This window comes from Falco rusticolus, chromosome 6, assembly GCF_015220075.1.
Source record: "Falco rusticolus isolate bFalRus1 chromosome 6, bFalRus1.pri, whole genome shotgun sequence".
Classification (NCBI taxonomy): Eukaryota; Metazoa; Chordata; class Aves; order Falconiformes; family Falconidae; genus Falco; species Falco rusticolus.
In genome coordinates, this window is record NC_051192.1 from 66406276 (window position 1) to 66424100 (window position 17825).

General features: G+C 36.7%; 1 protein-coding gene across 11 annotated transcripts in view; it reads left to right on the top strand.

Moving 5' to 3' along the window:
• Nucleotides 1-17825, top strand: part of MYT1L (myelin transcription factor 1 like) — a 305846-nt gene that overhangs the window by 215203 nt on the left and 72818 nt on the right. For 5 of the 11 annotated variants that reach the window (XM_037392857.1, XM_037392856.1, XM_037392858.1 and 2 more), the window contains exons 7-10: nt 6173-7150; nt 11660-11794; nt 14332-14422; nt 16707-16814. In XM_037392857.1, coding sequence (XP_037248754.1) covers nt 6173-7150; nt 11660-11794; nt 14332-14422; nt 16707-16814 — 1312 coding nt within the window. The remainder of the gene's footprint in view (nt 1-6172; nt 7151-11659; nt 11795-14331; nt 14423-16706; nt 16815-17825) is intronic. The other 6 variants (XM_037392859.1, XM_037392867.1, XM_037392862.1 and 3 more) reach the window with 3 other exon arrangements.

Below are 17825 nucleotides of genomic sequence, written 5' to 3' on the forward strand. Positions count from 1 at the left end.
AATTACCACAGTCATGATCTTGCCTGTGGAGCTGTCAGATATCTTCAGATCCTTTTCCAAAACTGTACTGATACAGGTATCTCATAGGGACTTAGAGTGGGAAAACAATCATAGAATGGATTAGGTTGGAAAAGACCTTTAAGATCATCAAGTTCAATCATTGACTTAGCACTGCGAAGTCCATCACTAAACCATGTCCCTAAGTGCCACATCTACACATCTTCTAAATACCTGGATGAGTAACAAATGACTGCATTTTGAAAAACATGTTGCATCCCCATTCACCTGGATTATCTGATGCTCTCTGTCTTTATCTAAACTCCTGCCTGATTCTATGATATTAATAAAAATAACCTAAGTAAGAACCTCTATATTCTACCAATAGCTTCTGTGAATATTTGTAATTAGAATGTTATTCATGCAGGTCTGACATAGGCAGAGGCATAATAACAGGTCATAAGGATGGCATAAGCAAAGGAAAACCAGTATTTCAGGGCATTGATTATGTACAAACACCTGTGCATTTAGATGAGAATATACTGTTTTGTACAGAAAATTAAATCTTCAAAAATGCTTCTATGCCAAAATAATTTGCTTCTATTTAAAATGTATCTCAATAGCAAAAAGAAGAAAAAGCAAGGAATTCTTTGAATTCTTTTATATGTCAGCAATCACTCCACAACAGGAAAGAAAATCAGACCTGTGAGGATCCCTTTTGGCACTTAAATTAAAAAAAAAAAAAAAAAAAAAAAAAAAAAAAAAAAAAAGGAAAGAAAAAGGAGTACTTAATTTTGTAGTGAGTAAAACCATATAAAAAGTGGACTTTACAGAAAAGGAAAAGATCAAAATGTAACAGGGGGAAAAAGACCACAAACGGAAGACTCAGTAAGCCAGCAAATTATGTACAATATTTAAAAGTCTATATGGGCTTGCTCTGTGATCCTCACTCCTCCTTTATAATACTGAATCCTACTGCGGCGTGATGTGTTCTTTAGCTCAGGCCGCCTTTGCCATGCTTAATGACTTCTACTCTTCATTTATTTTACTTTGAGCGTTGGTTTTTAGATGAATGCAATAATTATTGTAGGAGACTCTAAACAATAAATCCTAGTATTATAAGTATTATAAGCAGGTGTAACAAGCTGAGGGGGAGGAGTGGAAAAAAATAGATATAATGGTATAATTAGAGCGCATCAAGTAAGTAAGTGAATAGTTATCTTTTTCTTTTGACTTTCATTAGGTAATATAAGGTCCATAAAGGAATCAGTTATTGTAAAATAAATTGCTTAAGTTTTTATCTAAAGTACTTACTGTAAAAACTTCAGCGACTTGCAGAGATGAAGAAAAAATTTCACATGGTCAGCTTCAGTATTCAGTGCGTCCCTCAAATAGGCATATTCAAAGGCTTGGACTCTGATCCGAATCCCAAGTCAATAGTAGTGTTCAGACTTTTAGAGACCTTGCTTAGGCCCTTGGAGAGTTATATGTGTACTCTATTTCTTCAGTGTGCAGTGGACAAGTTGTTGAGAGCTTGCTAAGTTTTCTACCTCTTCAGTGTCCTTACGCGTAAGATTTTCGCAGAGGAGAAGGCAATGTACAAAACAACCCCCTGCCCCATGTGATGCTGTAACTTTCTAAGATTTGGGATTTATTTGTGCCAACATTGTCTTGCTAAATATTTCCCATAGGCCAGATATCATAGATTGTAATGTGGAGATGTATGCATGCACCTAATCTAACAGCTTAGAGGGAGAAAAATGGTGATGCAGTAGTATCACATGCTGAGCACTTAGGAATTGGCAAGTGGCAGTAACCAGAGCAGTGAAGTCTTTTAAAATGGGCAGTGCTGCCTGGATAATGAAACCATCCATCAGGGCAAGAAGCCTGTATGACCATATAGAGGTTCAGCTTGTTAGCCATCATGTTTTCCCGTGCTTGGGAGAAAGTGAGTAATTTGATACACAGACCACAGATTTGGAAAGTCTCGTTTCTGAAGTCTTTGGCAGGAATGTAGCTGCTATTACTGAAGTATCATTGCCTCTCTCTGCAGAATCTCTCAAACTAAATGCTGTATATTTTCCTTTTCAAAAAGGTGCTGTTTTGCATGACTCCCTACACTAAAAACAGCAAGCCGTTTCTTCTGCCAAAAAATTGTTTAAATATGGATGTGATAGGAACAAAGGGAGGAAGCAATCAAGGATGTAGAGGCTGTAGTCCTTATTCTCCAGTGACTCCTGGTATGACATGGAAAGAGTCACTCAACTTTGTGTCTCAATTTCCCATCTGTACAATGGGGTTAAAATACCTACCTCACAGGGGTGTTGTGAGGCTTTTTAAAATAATGTTTGTAAAGTGCTTTGAGATCCTTGGATGAAAGGTGCAATAAGAAATCAAATTATTCACTTTTTTTAGTGCAATACAAGAGTGCACTTCCGTTGAGATGGCTAAAGGCTTTCAGCTCTTTATAGCTATTCCACATACTCTTGGTTATAATTTCCCTCCTGTCATTTGTTATATCTGCTGGGAGTTAAAAAAGATCATTTTTTTTTCCTTCAAGAATACCAAAATTGTCACAGTATTGTGCAGATGAGTGCTAAAATAATCTGATATTCTTTTTAAACTGTGTTGCGTGTTCCTTATCCGTGCAACTCTAAAACTAACAGAAAGAGGATATATGATAACTTTGATCAGTCTTCACCTAAACTGGCTAACTTGTGTCTTTTTGAGAGAAACGCAGCCTCTTCACCAAATAAAAACTGCCATTTTGGTTAATGGTTACAAAATTTATGTAAGTGGTAGGGTAGGTATTTCAGTCCTATATGTTTTGCAGTCATTTAACAAACAGCCATTAAACATCACAGTATAAAGGTAGTTACTGAATTAAAGGTTAAATTAGGAACTGTAGAAATGTGAAATGAAAGCAAGTTTAGATTTTACAGAGCTGAATCAAAGAGAAGGCACATAGATTCATGTAGAGCTGCTAGGCTAACACACTTTCCAGAAGACCCTTAACTAATATACAAACTAATTCAGTAATTAAAATTTCAGTTTAATAAACAGGTGACAGGTGCTTCCTAGAGCAGGCTCAGCATCCAACAGTTGCTGTTGTCCAAATGTTTTTGAGGAGATGACATAGTATACATAAATATCCTTTTCATTAAAATTAACTAGCTTCATGGAGGAGAGAAACGTGAGTAAAATAGTTGTTAAATAAAGTAGATGCAAGAAAAGGCCAAAAATTAAAAGAGGAGGAATGAAACTTAGTTAAAATATTTTTTTGTGTTCCTGCCTCTTTCATCCGTGATTCACGCTTTACACTTTCTTCTCCTCCACCACCTTTTTTTCTTCTTCTTTTTAGGACTGAATGGACAGAAGAACTGAAAAGCTTATTACCAAACAAACAGAATAAAAAATATTATAGTTACAGCTTTCACTCAACTTCACCTACTCAAAGGGAATTTACATGTCTTCACTCATACAGTATGTGATTCATATTTTCACTGTTGTGGAGGCAAAGCATAACATAATCCTCCCATTGGTGATCATTTACATGACTCTCATTCATGTAAAAAGAAACACAAACCCTCTTTTTTTAAAAATCAAACCCTGAAACTTTTCACATTTCAGAAGTTGGACTAGAATAGTCACTGTGTACCTGAGCAGATCGCTGGATGGCTTGAGAAAATATGTTTTTTCCTACTCTTTATCTCAGTATCCTGTTATAGAGCTAGATCTGGACTGATTTCACCAGTGTTTGTAGATACCTCATGCTAAATTTGAAGGCACTGGCAATTTTGGAGCTACAGCTCACTGCTTCTTTAATTACTTTGGTGTTCCTTCTGCTACATCTGACTGCCCATCAGACAAGTTACAAGAAGCACCCCAAAAAAGCATCAGTTTCTGCTGAATCTTCTTGGCATCAGGTTTTATCCTTGATATTTAAATTAATGTGGGATTGTTTGTACATTTAACTTTAGAAAATTATTATTAGTGTATTAAAACATTTGCTTTTCAAATAGCACAAGCTAATTATCCAGTAATCCTTAACTATCTACTTCTATGCTGTCATTCAAGATGGAAATATTTCAAATAGGAAGTCTAAGTGGCATCCCTTACTTTTACCCTGAAAAACCTGATACTGTGATATACTTAATTTTTGACGGGCTGAAAGGTAAATGTGATTATGATTATCTTAAGAACAACAACAACTAAAATAAAGCCACCTTTGATGATAAATAGGTAACCCACTACTGACATGGAAAAATCTTGTCATGTAAAAATACCGTAAAGCCTTCCCTATCATTTATCTTCCCTCTGTAGTTAAGTAGATAATATATATTATATAATATTTTACCTTGAGAGCATTTTTTTCCATAGATGTAGCCTGGTCATCTACCAGTTATGGTGCTTAACTACAGCCTACTATCATCCCAGGATCCCTAACCACTGTGTAGAAGGAATGCTATCTTGTGGCTGAAATATTAATTATTGTGCTGTTGAGCTTTGTATTTAAAACTCTGATTTATTATCTTGTCCACTGACATAAAAATTACTTTTATAAAAAATTATTTCCTATCATTGAAATGTTAGTATACAAGCCACCTACTACCTGAAATTTCCCACTTTGTTTGTTTAACCCAAAACATGAAAGTCACACTTTAAAAAATGCTACGTGTTTAGGTGTACCAGTGTTGAAAATACATCTAAGCTGAAATGATGCTATCAGAGTTGATAGACTAGCTCTTGAGCAGGTGTTAATTGTCCTAGCTCTACTGGTTTCTTTCAATTTGCACCAGCTGAAAAACTGGCCTAGCATGTCAATGTAATGACAGATTTAGGAATTTTCTTTTCCAGTTGTGATGCAAAGCATTTAAATACTGCTTGAGTAGCTGATTATCAAAATATCATTTACGAGATATTCATTAGTAAATACTGATGAATGTATATGTGTTTTAAGAATGGGTCTAAGAATGACATAACTTCTGAGTGAACATGAGATGCCAGAAAATGTTCCCTGGATTATATTCATCTGACCAAATACGGATATCTTTAAGGTAGGCATCTGGTCTGTCTCCCTTTGTTGTCAATGAAGAGAAACAGGCACTTCTAGCAGTTATTAATTGTACTCTCAAGAAGATACTTTAACCAGATCGGGTGGACTGTGTCCTTAAAGTGTCTGCTTCTCTTACTGACTAAGGACGGGAACATCAAATAACTAGCTCAGATATAGATGCCTGCCTTGCTGATGTCTAAAGTTAGGTGAGATGAATCTTACCTTCAGGGCCTCACATTGGCTCCATCTTACTAAGTTGTCCCTCTATTATTCAATAGTTACTAAAGCAAAGCTAAATAAAATGTGGTAAATCTGCACCATTATGTTACAATACACAGGACAGTAAATAACAGCCCTATCATACGTGTATGACCATAAATTTGGGCTAGCGTATTTACTTACAATTATATTATGCATAATTGCTTCTATCTTCCTTTCTTGTAACAACTCTTAAAATTCTGACTTCTCCACAGTTTCATAGTTAAAACTGAGAGATTTTGATTTCTACTGATGGATCCACCAAGTAAAATGCCATTTTGAACTTTGTGAATAGTTACTGGTTATCTAGCGTTAATGGTGTGCATGGTGTTAAAACAGTGGTATTTTCCTGCTTGGTGCATATTTTTTCTCTTTTGGTGAATAGCATTCATCAGTAAGAGAATAAATCCAGTAGTACTAATTCCTTTGCCATCTACCATATTTCCAGGAAATAAAGTAGTAAGAAAAGTTGGAAACATAGGCAATAATGTCATATTAGTAATATGATTGTAATAAACCCCAAAAAACTGTAAATACAGAAGCGGAAGGAGAAAAGTATTTATGCCATAATATTTAGCAGTAGTAGTAATTAGCATTTTGATTGCCTTTTTTCTTATCGGTTCTGTGAAAGAAATTCATGTGAATGGCAAATAAACAAAAATAGCCTTATAGGCTGTAGAGAAATTAACTTCACATGGGCCTTAGTGTTATAGAATCGCTGTATAATTAACAGTATTTGACATGCAGTTTGTTTTCTGTCCTTGCGATTGCAACAACAGTTCCAATTGTAGCCACTTTTTTCTTTTCTTTTCCTTTTTCTTTCTTTCTTTGTTTCTTTCTTTGTTTCTGTTTTTTATGCAGAAGACCATCAAATGAATTGTCACAATACTCGAATAATGCAAGACACAGAAAAAGACGATAACAATAATGATGAGTATGATAATTACGATGAACTGGTGGCCAAGTCATTGTTAAATCTTGGCAAAATTGCAGAGGATGCAGCATACAGAGCCAGGACAGAATCAGAAATGAACAGCAATACATCTAATAGTCTGGAAGATGATAGTGACAAAAATGAAAATATTGGTCGGAAAAGTGAGCTGAGTTTAGATTTAGACAGTGATGTTGTTAGGGAAACAGTGGACTCCCTTAAATTATTAGCACAAGGACATGGTGTAGTGCTTTCAGAAAACATTAATGACAGAAATTATGCAGACAATACTTCACAGCAAGATAATAGGAATATGAACTTTGTAATGCTAGGGAAGCCCGTGAACAATGGACTTACAGAAAAAATGGTGGAGGAGAGTGATGAAGAGGTGTGTCTCAGCAGTTTGGAGTGCTTAAGGAACCAGTGTTTTGATCTGGCTAGGAAACTCAGTGAGACAAACCCACAGGAAAGAAATCAACAGCAAAACATGAACACTCGTCAGCATGTCAGGCAAGAAGATGACTTCCAAGGAAGAACACCAGACCGGAATTACTCTGATATGATGAACCTAATGAGACTTGAAGAACAGTTGAGCCCCAGATCTAGGACTTTTTCTAGCTGTGCAAAGGAGGATGGTTGTCACGAAAGAGACGATGATACCACCTCTATTACTTCAGATAGGTCTGAAGAAGTGTTTGATATGACAAAAGGTAACTTAACCCTGCTTGAGAAAGCAATTGCTTTGGAAACTGAGAGAGCAAAAGCCATGAGAGAAAAAATGGCAGTGGAAGCTGGAAGGAGGGATAATATGAGATCATTTGAGGAACAGTCTCCAAGACACCTTTCTGGAGATGACAGGAAGCCTAAACCCAGTGACGGCCATGTCAAAAAGCCATATTATGGTAAAGGTAATATTTCTATATACCGTATGTTATGTCATGAGAAGGTGTGAGCTAACGTGTTAAGTTTTGCATAGATTTCTGAAATGAAGTTATTGATTCCACATAATGGGAACTTTATTTAAATTGTAGTAGTATGACATGATTGTAAAATAGCATCATGTTGCGATTATAAAATAAAAGAGTTCTTCTGCAGTGTTAGAAATATGTACAATATTTCAGCGAATATCATTTGGCTAAATTTAAAAAACTTTTCAGGGAAAAAAATAAGAGATCATGTTGAAAGAGGCAAAGATTTTTCTCAAGATCTTAATGTATTTTATAGTAATAATTAAAAAACAATGAAGATAATTACATTGCAAACTATATTGGAAGTGGGGTTTTATGTAGCAGGTAGTCAATCGGCTATGAAGTGCATATTTTACAGATTGGATTGGGTAGGTGGCATCATGACTTATAAAATTATCATCAAGTGACAGTTATTGATGAAGCCTCTCCCATCTAAAATGTAGAATTGCCTGATAGAAATTGAACAGTATCAGAATGACCGATAACATAAGATAGGGGCAGTGACTAGACATTAATTATCTTAAGATAGTAAGGTAATGGAAACCATTTGCTATGCAAGGCATGGTGTGGCCTGGGCTGAGATCAATAGCAATTTCTTTCTTATATGCATTCCACTTCACTGGTTTCATTCCATTGTGGAAACAGTTAAGGTGCTGCCTTGACCATAATTCAATACAAAAGAAAAAAAAAAAAAAAAAAAAGAGAAAAAAAAGGAAAAAGAACAGACTAAAGGTTAACTTTAGAATGCCTTTTAATTTGCGGGATTATCATGGTGATGGTGTGTTTATATTACCACACCCCTCTGTAATGTGTCTACATCTGTACATGTAGGGCAGTGTTGTGTAAGGTGTTCAATACCTCCTGAGACTCATTGAACACCCCTGATTCCCATTGACTTTAGTGGAAGTTGAGGATGTGGTATTTCTTGGGAGATGCGAAGCAGGGACTGGGTTCATCTAATATTTGTTGTAAAAATATTTGGTTTCCTTTCTACAACTGAGATGGTGAGCATTTTTCTCCTTTTTATAAATCCCTGTTTTGAAAAAGTAATACTCTAAGATCTGCCCATGACATTCAGGAAGGCAGACAACATCTTGGTCCAAGAAAGGTTTTGATCTTTTTTACAAGCCTTAAGGAAAAGTAACGACCAGTCTTTTAGAAAAGCATGGGAATTACTGATGTCAAACACTCTTCTGCAATGCATTTTAATGAAGTTTTGTTTGTTTTAAGCATAAATACATGGTCTAGTGAGTGCTGTAGTAACTTCGGGTACTTGGGGAAGACAACTTTAGTTAGTGTATAACTGCATAGCCATGTGGATGTTGTGCTAAATGTTGTTCGCATATGACCTATTGTAGATACATTTCCCTTTGATTATATGTCTCTAAGAAAACCACAGAAAACATGGCGAAGCAATACTAATTTTTGAAGAGCTTTTTAACTCCAGTGTTGTCCAGCCCTTCCAGTCTGTGCATGCCTGGGAAAGCATTTATGCATATAGATCTGCTGTCTCCAAAAAGACTGTACAGTTTCTGACAGTAACAAATGTATGGACGTCCTATTTCAGTAAATTCTAGAGCTTGTTTGAACCATCCTATCTCTTGGGAGCACAGGCTGAACTGATGATAGGTCCAAATGCAAACCAGGGATTAAATATTGTGGTAGTTTGGACCAAGTAACTGGAGTGGATTGTTCTATGCTTTTTTGATAAAAGGGGAAAGGAAAAAATATTCCTTCCTTCCTTAAAAAAGCATAGAAAACATTCTAGTAGTTGTTGGGAGAGGAAGTTTTAAGTAAGACAATTGCTTATATCATTTGTTCTCCACTCACACATTATCTTCCACATACTCCTGGAAGAGATACCCACAGAGGTGTATGATATGGTTAAGTGGAAACTTTTTGGCTACACAAGTTTGCAGTGAGAACTATCTCCTGGCTTCAGGAGTTCTGCTTTCAGAGATCACTGAAACAACTGGTAAAGGACCACTAACCATTTTTTCACTGCCATTTAAAGTCTTCTAAACACGCTTTCTTCTGAAAGTTTTGAATTTTAAAACCTTTTGAGTCCTCTGACAACTGTCACTCAGGCAGTACTCCCATTGTGGCAAGGAGTGAGGAAAGGTTACAAATTTGAATAAAACTATGCAGTATTTCTCCCAATTAACAGAAAAGTGTGTCCAGTGTTTTGTATAAAGTTGTGGAAAGTTTAGCAAATGTCTTCCATTAAAAGCAATGGGAAATTGTGCAAGTACAATTTTATGCAAGTTTTGAAACCATTAAGAATAGTATACAGCATCTTTTCTGACTCATTAGACCATAAAGGCTCTTAAGGATCTGATACATGCTATAACTTTATAGCATAGACTTGAATACAGAGAAGGATTTGCTTGACACTGTAGGATGTAAGTGTCTGGATCCTCAGCTGCTCTAAATTAGAATACTTTCATTGACTTTGGTGGAGCTCTGACAATGTGGAGTAGCTAACATTCCTCTAGTTTAATGTCTTTAAAAAGCCATTATGGTCTAAATTAATCATCTACATTTTTTGCAGTCCTTGAATATTTTTATATTTATGCAATTTATATTTCATTTACATTACCTATTCACTTACCTAATACTTTTACACATCCCAAAGTACTTGACTTGAAGAGTTGCTTAGACTTGTGTATGTATGTAGCTGTTGGCTTGCTGTTCTAGTGGTCTCAGCACAGGCCTATCTGGCAGGAATTCAAATTCCTCCTCTGACATTTGCTCCTTCTGTGGCCTTGGGTTTAACTTCTTGATCTCTTTGCTTCAGTTTCCTGACATATAAGATTATGGTCTTTCCAGGAGTGTTGTGATAACTGTATAGCACTTTGGAGATAGACTTGTATGTGTATTTATCATTAAAGAGCATGAAACAAAGAACACTGTTCTACAGTCAACATGCAAGTTGAGTAAAATAAAACTTTCATAATTAAGGATTCCTTTTGCAAAAGGCAAGGTTTAAATATTAAAATTTAAGAATGGATTTAAGACATGGAGAGTCATTACATCGAGTTAAATAATTTCTCTAAAATGAAGGTGTTTTGGAAGAACTTGCAATGTAAAAGTATATATATATATAAAAAAGCTACCAGAAGGAAATCAAGGAAAAATAAGTCCACAACTGAATGTGAACTCTGGATTGTGTTGATTCATGCTGAAAAAAATGGGTTGTATGCGAAGTTCTACAAGTACCAGATTTCCACTGATTGTACTGAGGGTTGCATTTATTGAAGCTGGGATGGAATTTAATGTAAGAAACACTTAATGGAAAACAAGTAGCAAAATCTTATTTTCCAGAGATGAAAGCATAAATACTGAAGCAGAGCAACGACAAGAGCAGCATAAAGTACTTAAATGAGGATAGCTCAGATTTGGTATGAAAGGAGGATGGACTAAAAAAATGGAAGGGGGATGCTGGTGGATCTTTAGCCAAAATGGTAGCAGTTAGAGCATCCTGAATTTTATTACTTTAATACTAGTACAGAAATCTGCAATAGTCTCCAAATCTGGCAGCTGTGGTCAAGATCATAAGATGCAGTTGGTATCACGTGCTGGGCTGGAAGGGTAGAGTTGTTATTTTACAAATGCTCTGTTAAAGGACACAAGCTGATGAAGTATGTGAGAAGGTTCTAGTTCAGGATTAACCTCACCAGCAGTTTTACTACATTATTGGCAGAAAACTTTATTTTATTGAAATAATCTCTATTTAGACTTTTCATTGATTTGTAGACAGAAGATCCAACAACATTTTGAAAGATCATTAACCTTCAAAGCATATGAGTATTCAAGCATTATATATATGTATGTTTGTAGTACCCCAAATTTACACAGCAAGTGATACTTTCAGTAATTCTGATTACGATGTTTATTCTACCATAATTTATTGAAGACAAAGGTATATTTTCATAATTCCTACCACTTCATAAGGAATGTAAAGAAAACAAGTCTTGTCAGTGAGCCTTGGAAAAGGGATTTATTGTGCTGAACCATTGAATCGCTATGCTAAAGAGCTGGGTGTGCTACTCTCAGGACACTGAACTGCTATGACAGTACATTTGCAGACCTTAATACGTCAGGCAAATAAAGAAGGGAATCTCCAACTAAACAGTTTCCAAGTGACCTTACACCCTTGAGCTGATGCTTGCCAGCAGAACATTGGTTGACAGTGGTATGGCTTTGCTATAAAAAGGTCACTTTCCAGTCGTTGTGAATGGATAATGCTGTGATCATAGGAGCCTGCAATCTGAAAAGAAAATAGCAGGATAAAAGTATCAGAAATGTGTTAAGAAGTAGAAGGTTTTATTTTTTTTCTTCTAGTTTTCATAAGAACATTTACCAAAGAGTAAATGACATGATTAAATGAACCTTCTTACAGAAATGTGAAAAGCATCATTCACTTGACACATTTGTTGTAAATTATAGATCCCTCAAGAACAGAAAAGAAAGAGAGCAAATGTCCTACCCCTGGGTGTGATGGAACTGGCCATGTAACGGGGCTTTACCCCCATCACCGCAGTTTGTCAGGATGCCCACACAAAGATAGGGTCCCTCCAGAAAGTAAGTTCACATTGTTTCATGGAAACGGGGGATAAAACTACAAAGATTTTTCTAGCATGCTTTTTAAACCTTTTATTTAAAAAAATTATTTTCATTTTTCAGTATGGTTTGTCTCAACTTAGTCAACTGTTCTGTGTTACACTTTTTCCTTTATTCCATCATTTCCATTCTCTACTAACTTCTACACTAAAAGAACAACTTTTAAAGCTGTATTCTTTGATTTTAAGAATCCTAGGTTATTTTTAAATAGATGTATTCAGTCAACAGAGAAAAAGGTTTCCAGATGTCACTGCTTTTACTTCTGCGTGCTGATGTCACATCAACTGTCCCTGTGGTCTTGTACAGGAATAATTGTAGCTGAAAAACTTGCAACCCCTTTCCTTTGTTGTCGGTGTGTCCGAGATATAAACTAGTTTATATTATTAAAAATAACAATTTGGCTGTTTAGTTACACAACTCAGGATTTTGAGCAAACATCCCCTGTCAGTCACACGGGTGGAATTTCCTGCCATGTTAGCGGATTCTCTGCAAAGGAGGTTCACCCATATGAGCTCATGGATGTTCACTTGAAGGCAGGGGGATCTGTTTCTGGAAGTCACCGCCCTGGCTGGTGGAATCGGCATAGTTCTGTTGAAGCTAATTGCTCTATGCTGATTTACACTAGCCGAACACCTAGCTAAACACCAGTTTTCTTTCACACCAATTTTAAAATGGAGTTATTCCATTAAAGCCTATGCACCTAAAATCCCCACTGTCCATCAGCACTTACAGACCTAACCTCGACAGATTTACAACAGCCTAAAGGAAACGTTATAAAGCTGGTCCGGGGTGAAATGGTCCCCAGTTTCCAAAGGAAAGTAGACTCTGAAGGGTAGGAAAACAGAAGCAGATTAGTGCACCAAGAGTGGCAGACATAAAAAGTCTCCTCTTTCATGGTAGAGTGGCTTCTTCCAGAAGTAATGAGGAAATACTTTAGAAAACTTTGTTGTAGCTTGGCTGATCTCTGAATACAGTAGAACAAATAGAGTAATTTCTATGCTTTGCAAGACTCTGTAATTTTCTGAAACACAAATATTTATTTGGTTTCTCAAAGTTCTCTCATTTGTACAAATGGTAAATAAAAAGCTGTTTAGAAGACTTTGTAAATCAAAGAAGAATATAGCTTTAAACTGTTTGCATGCTCTTGTACCTACTAAAATGAAAAAGGTGAGCTCATCTTTTTTTATTTATTTTATTTTTCCTGTGATGTTGGCCTTGTGAAGCATGTTTCAAGAACAGCTTTGAATAGTAGGAATTTCAGAGTAAAGCTTTTGCATCTATACATATTTTAGCACACTGATGATGGGGTGATGATGATGGTTATCTTTCAATCAGTATACATGGTTAAATTCTCAAGTCTCTGAACAGCTTTTATTCAGTTCTTAACTCAGTCAAGGAATTAACTGATTTTATTGGATCTTTTTTTGAGTGAGAACTAAATACAGGCTTCCAGACTACTTCTTGTATGAGAAACCCAAAAATTTGCAAGGGCTGGATGGCCTTTTTCCCTGGAGTGATGTACTGCCATCCAGCCCTGAGACATGGATTGAGATATGTCTCACATCATACAAAACACTTTAGTGTTCCCAAAAAGCTCTTGATAATTCGGCACTTCATAGCATGAGCTTTATGATTTTGAGGATTACTGCTCTTAGCAACCTTGGGAGTACATTTTCCATCCAGCTTGCAATGGATGCAGATGTAAATCAGTTTACTTGCTTAAGCTTGTACCACTTATTTCTTTTTTACACAGTTTTTTTTTTTATTTATTTATTTTTCCTGCCATCCCTCAATTTTTAAGTGCTTATTTTAGTTTTTAGTCTTTTGAAAAAAATTTCTATCCATTGCAATTTTCACATCTGTAGAGAGTACAAGTGAAAATTAAAGGACCAGTTCTGCTTGTCATATAGATATGAATGATATATCTATGTGGACGTGGGCAGAACTGGCCCCTAGCTCAATTGGGCTGACTTATAGTTAGGGTTAAATTCTGATCAGGGTTGTACTGAGGTATGTTTCAAATAATTCAGTGTTCTACCAGTATAACTTGAGAGCAGATTTTCAGCTCTCGAGTTTGATACTGTGTGTATAAAGCTATGTATTGTGAATGCATACATTTCCTGAAAGAATTTTTCTAGTCCACAGTTTTGTTGGACTGTCGCTAGCTCACCCTTTACTGTTGATCTGATCTTTGCTCAGTGTTTTTGTATGAAGAAGATGTTGGAAGTCTTCTGCTTCACTGTTGCACCAGAGATACGTTTGTTTATAGGTTCTGTAGCCTTCATAACTTTCACTGTTGCCCTGTGTTAATGAGCATAGGGTCACAATACTTACTTCCCTCATCAGGCTTTATTGGCTATGTGTGTCACGTGTATTTTGAGGAATGCTGGTTGTTAATGAATCCTGCTTTGTTTTAAAATGGTTTCATATATACTGGGATTTGATTTTTTTTTTCTTGTTTTCATACTCTGCTGTTTTCTCTTACTCTCCTTGTCAAGTTCTTGCCATGCATGAAAATGTTCTTAAGTGTCCTACACCAGGCTGCACAGGCCGGGGCCACGTAAATAGCAACAGGAATTCCCACCGAAGGTAAGGATGCCGTCGCTGGACGCCAATCTAGAGGGAACAGTGCCTCCAAACTGCAGCCCTTCTAGCAGTCCATTGGCGGGGGGGGTGTGAGTGTGTGTTTCGTTGTTTTGTTCTGAAGATTGACAGATGGTGCTTCGTGTGCTTTATCCATTTTAAAGAGTAACATTTATTCATGTGTTTTCTGAGGAGGATGAGTGTTCATTTGCTTCGGTATGGATGAATTGATCCACAAAAGACATTTTAAGCATCCTTAGCTTTTGGGGTTGGGTTTTTTTTGTTGTTGTTTGTGTTTTTTTACTTTTTGTTTTGGTACTAGCTGAACAGCAGTGGTATGAAACAAATGGTACGACTCCTTATGGGTATGTCGGAGGGAAAAGGAAGAGTCTGCCAACATCATCAGGACTAGGGCAGAGTTCATGTTCTCACGCTTCACTCTCTTCAGGGATCATTTTATAGTGCATGAAAAAATCCACTGTACTCCTAAAAATGATTTTTTTAATACCTGAGAAACAGCATTTGAGGTACACAGACATTATAAGAGTTAGCTTTCCTACTGACCACATTCTCAACCCCAAATCCTTATTCAGCTAATACTGAATGAGAATTTTGCCTGTTTAGGAAACATTATGAAAATGTCTTATTAAATTTAGAAATGAAAATCCAGAAATGTTAGATGTAAGTATTCTAGCCAAACAAAAGAAGAACAAGGAAAAAAGAAACTTTTCTATAGTTTCCTAAGATTCTTATAGAAGGGATGCCATTGCCTATGAAATTCTGTCAAATAACAGAATTATCAAAATGTCACTATAATTTTTAGTACATATCATAATTTTCCCACAGAACAACAAGATCTTGCTTATTTCTTTCTAATTTTTAAAAATCCAGAAAGTGTGGGTAAGAGGGTGAAAGGAATGGAATTCCTTTTTTACTGTTAATTATAGCATGAAGGCTTAAGGGACTACACAGGTGCTGGACGTTCAGTCTTGTCAAGCTCTGGGTTACTGGAGCCCCTCCGTGTCTCCCAGAAGACTCTTGTGGGTACCAACCCATCTGCAATAAGCTCTGGTGCCCCTTTCTTCTCTGCAGTGATGCTGCCAGTTAGATGCAGTAAAAACCCGAGAAGGCTTTATGGGAATTACTGCTGCTTGAAGCAGCATTCACTTCTGGTTGAATATCTACTAGAATATTTGAGGTGTCTGAAGACGAGCATGTCAGTGGAGTGCAGCTGCCCTCTGGCATGACTCCAAAACCACACAGAGCCCCCTCACCCCTCTGCAGAGCTAGGGCAGCGAGGGAGGGCTGGGGGGAGCAGTCTGCAGTCTGCTCACCTCTTTCTGCAGCTTTTGGGGCATTTTGCTCTGCTTCACTTTTTTTATTCTTTTTTTTTTCTCTCTTATTTCCTGTAGAGAAGGGAACATCTGGGAATGCACTGATTTGCCTTTCATTTTAATTTCTTTTCCTGTAGAGAACACAGAGAGCTGCGGTCACACAAGCACGCAATAGACTATGACAAGGAAAGGATCCCCTCCATTGTCAGGTCACAGGTTTCTACAGCTTCACTAAGAGCACCATCTGCTGGCATCAATGTATTTATTTTTCCCTATTCTAAATCTTTTCCAGAAGAATCAGGCTTATTATTGCCACTTCAACAATAGTTCAGCATTTGCAAATTTAATTGAAATTCAAGTGCAGAAGTTCTTTTCATGTTACATCATCTACTACTAGAAAATATACTTTAGTGGGTGATATTCACAAACAAACACTAAGCATAACATAACGAAGATGTAGATTCAGAGGCCCATAGCCAAGTTTTGGACTCATTTATATGCCTAGCAAAAACATTGGAGTTAATGGAGCTGAATGAGGTGTGAAGCAGCACAAGATTTGGCCTATATGGTGGTGTCATTTAATCATCTTCAGAGCCATTTCATTGGCAACGTTTGTAGATGCATAATAAAGGTCACAAGTCTGCTACCAGAGCTGCACAGTAGAATCCAGTTTATATTCTCCTCTCCTACTGGTATGTTCACTGGCTGACATCCATGAATAATCTACCCATGTACAGTCAGAGAAGAAGAGCAGATGTAAGATCTACCATGCAACTTTGAAAGCAGAAGAAAGGAAGGCTATTCTAGAGAAAATACATATGACCAAAAAGCTTTTGGAAACTTTTCCTTCAGATTCTTCCTGATGCTGGCTAAGGAGGAGAAGGAGTAATTGGATCAGTGCTATAATGTGAAACTATGCAGGACAAGACAATTAAATTTCCTTTCTGTAATTGCAGCCTCTCTGGATGTCCTATTGCTGCAGCAGAGAAACTGGCTAAAGCTCAAGAGAAGCATCAGAACTGTGATGTGTCAAAATCAAACCAGGCATCAGATCGGGTTTTAAGGTATTAGAAATCACTATAATACTTATTATTATGCAGAATTCATCACACATTCACCTAATCTGAGAATTTATATTTATATACATTGTATATACATATATATCTCCTTTAAAGAAGAGTTAGAATTAGGGCTTCTGGATCCAATTCTCGCAGTGTATATTTCCCACTCAATTTACATGGGGGAGGGTTGGTAATTATTTTGGCAAATACATGTAAAGCTGAAAAGCTCATTTTTGTCTTAGGCATTGTTTGGTGTAAAGATGACTGCTGGAGTGCAAAGTCTAAGAACAATGTGAAAAAAGTTGGTATCTTTTGGGAATAAACTAATATTTACCGGTAAGTCTTGGTTTTTTCAGCAGGCTTTTACTAGTAAATATCAGTTTAAATTAAACCAGAAGCCCTATTTGCATTACCAAACTGGTAGTACATCTTTTGGCAGGACACTTGGAAAAATGCCAAGTATAGCTTAGATCCCAAAATTAGGCCAGGCTTGATTCTCTATCTCTGTTCCCCCACTCACTGCCAGGAAGGATAGAAAGAGAGAAAAGTTGTCCTAAATTTTCATACAAGAAGGACCTTAAACCAATTTGACATGATTATACCCCTTATCTTCATCTACATAGGATTCTGCATTTATCCAAACCTGTAGCCAGCTTTGGGCTATTGTCTCCTCTTCTGAGATATGTGGGTAGAAAAATATTATTTCTAAGGAGCTGAAGTTTGAGGGATACATGTAAAGGAACTAGACTTCTGCATGATTGTACCAGCCTTATGCTGATGGTGCCCCAAGAGCTGCAGAATTTCTCCATGGATACTGTGATTTCCATGGGCTGGGATAGGTATGTGCCTCCCAGCTGCCTCAAAGAGCCTGGAGGAAGTGCTGCAGCCTTAGTTACCAGAATTTCCTACTTACCCCGTAGGTTTCTTAGTATTTAGCTGTATTCTAGATTTAAAATCTGATAGGACTACTTAAAATGAAAGTTTTCCACTGTATTATCAACATCATTCTTTGAA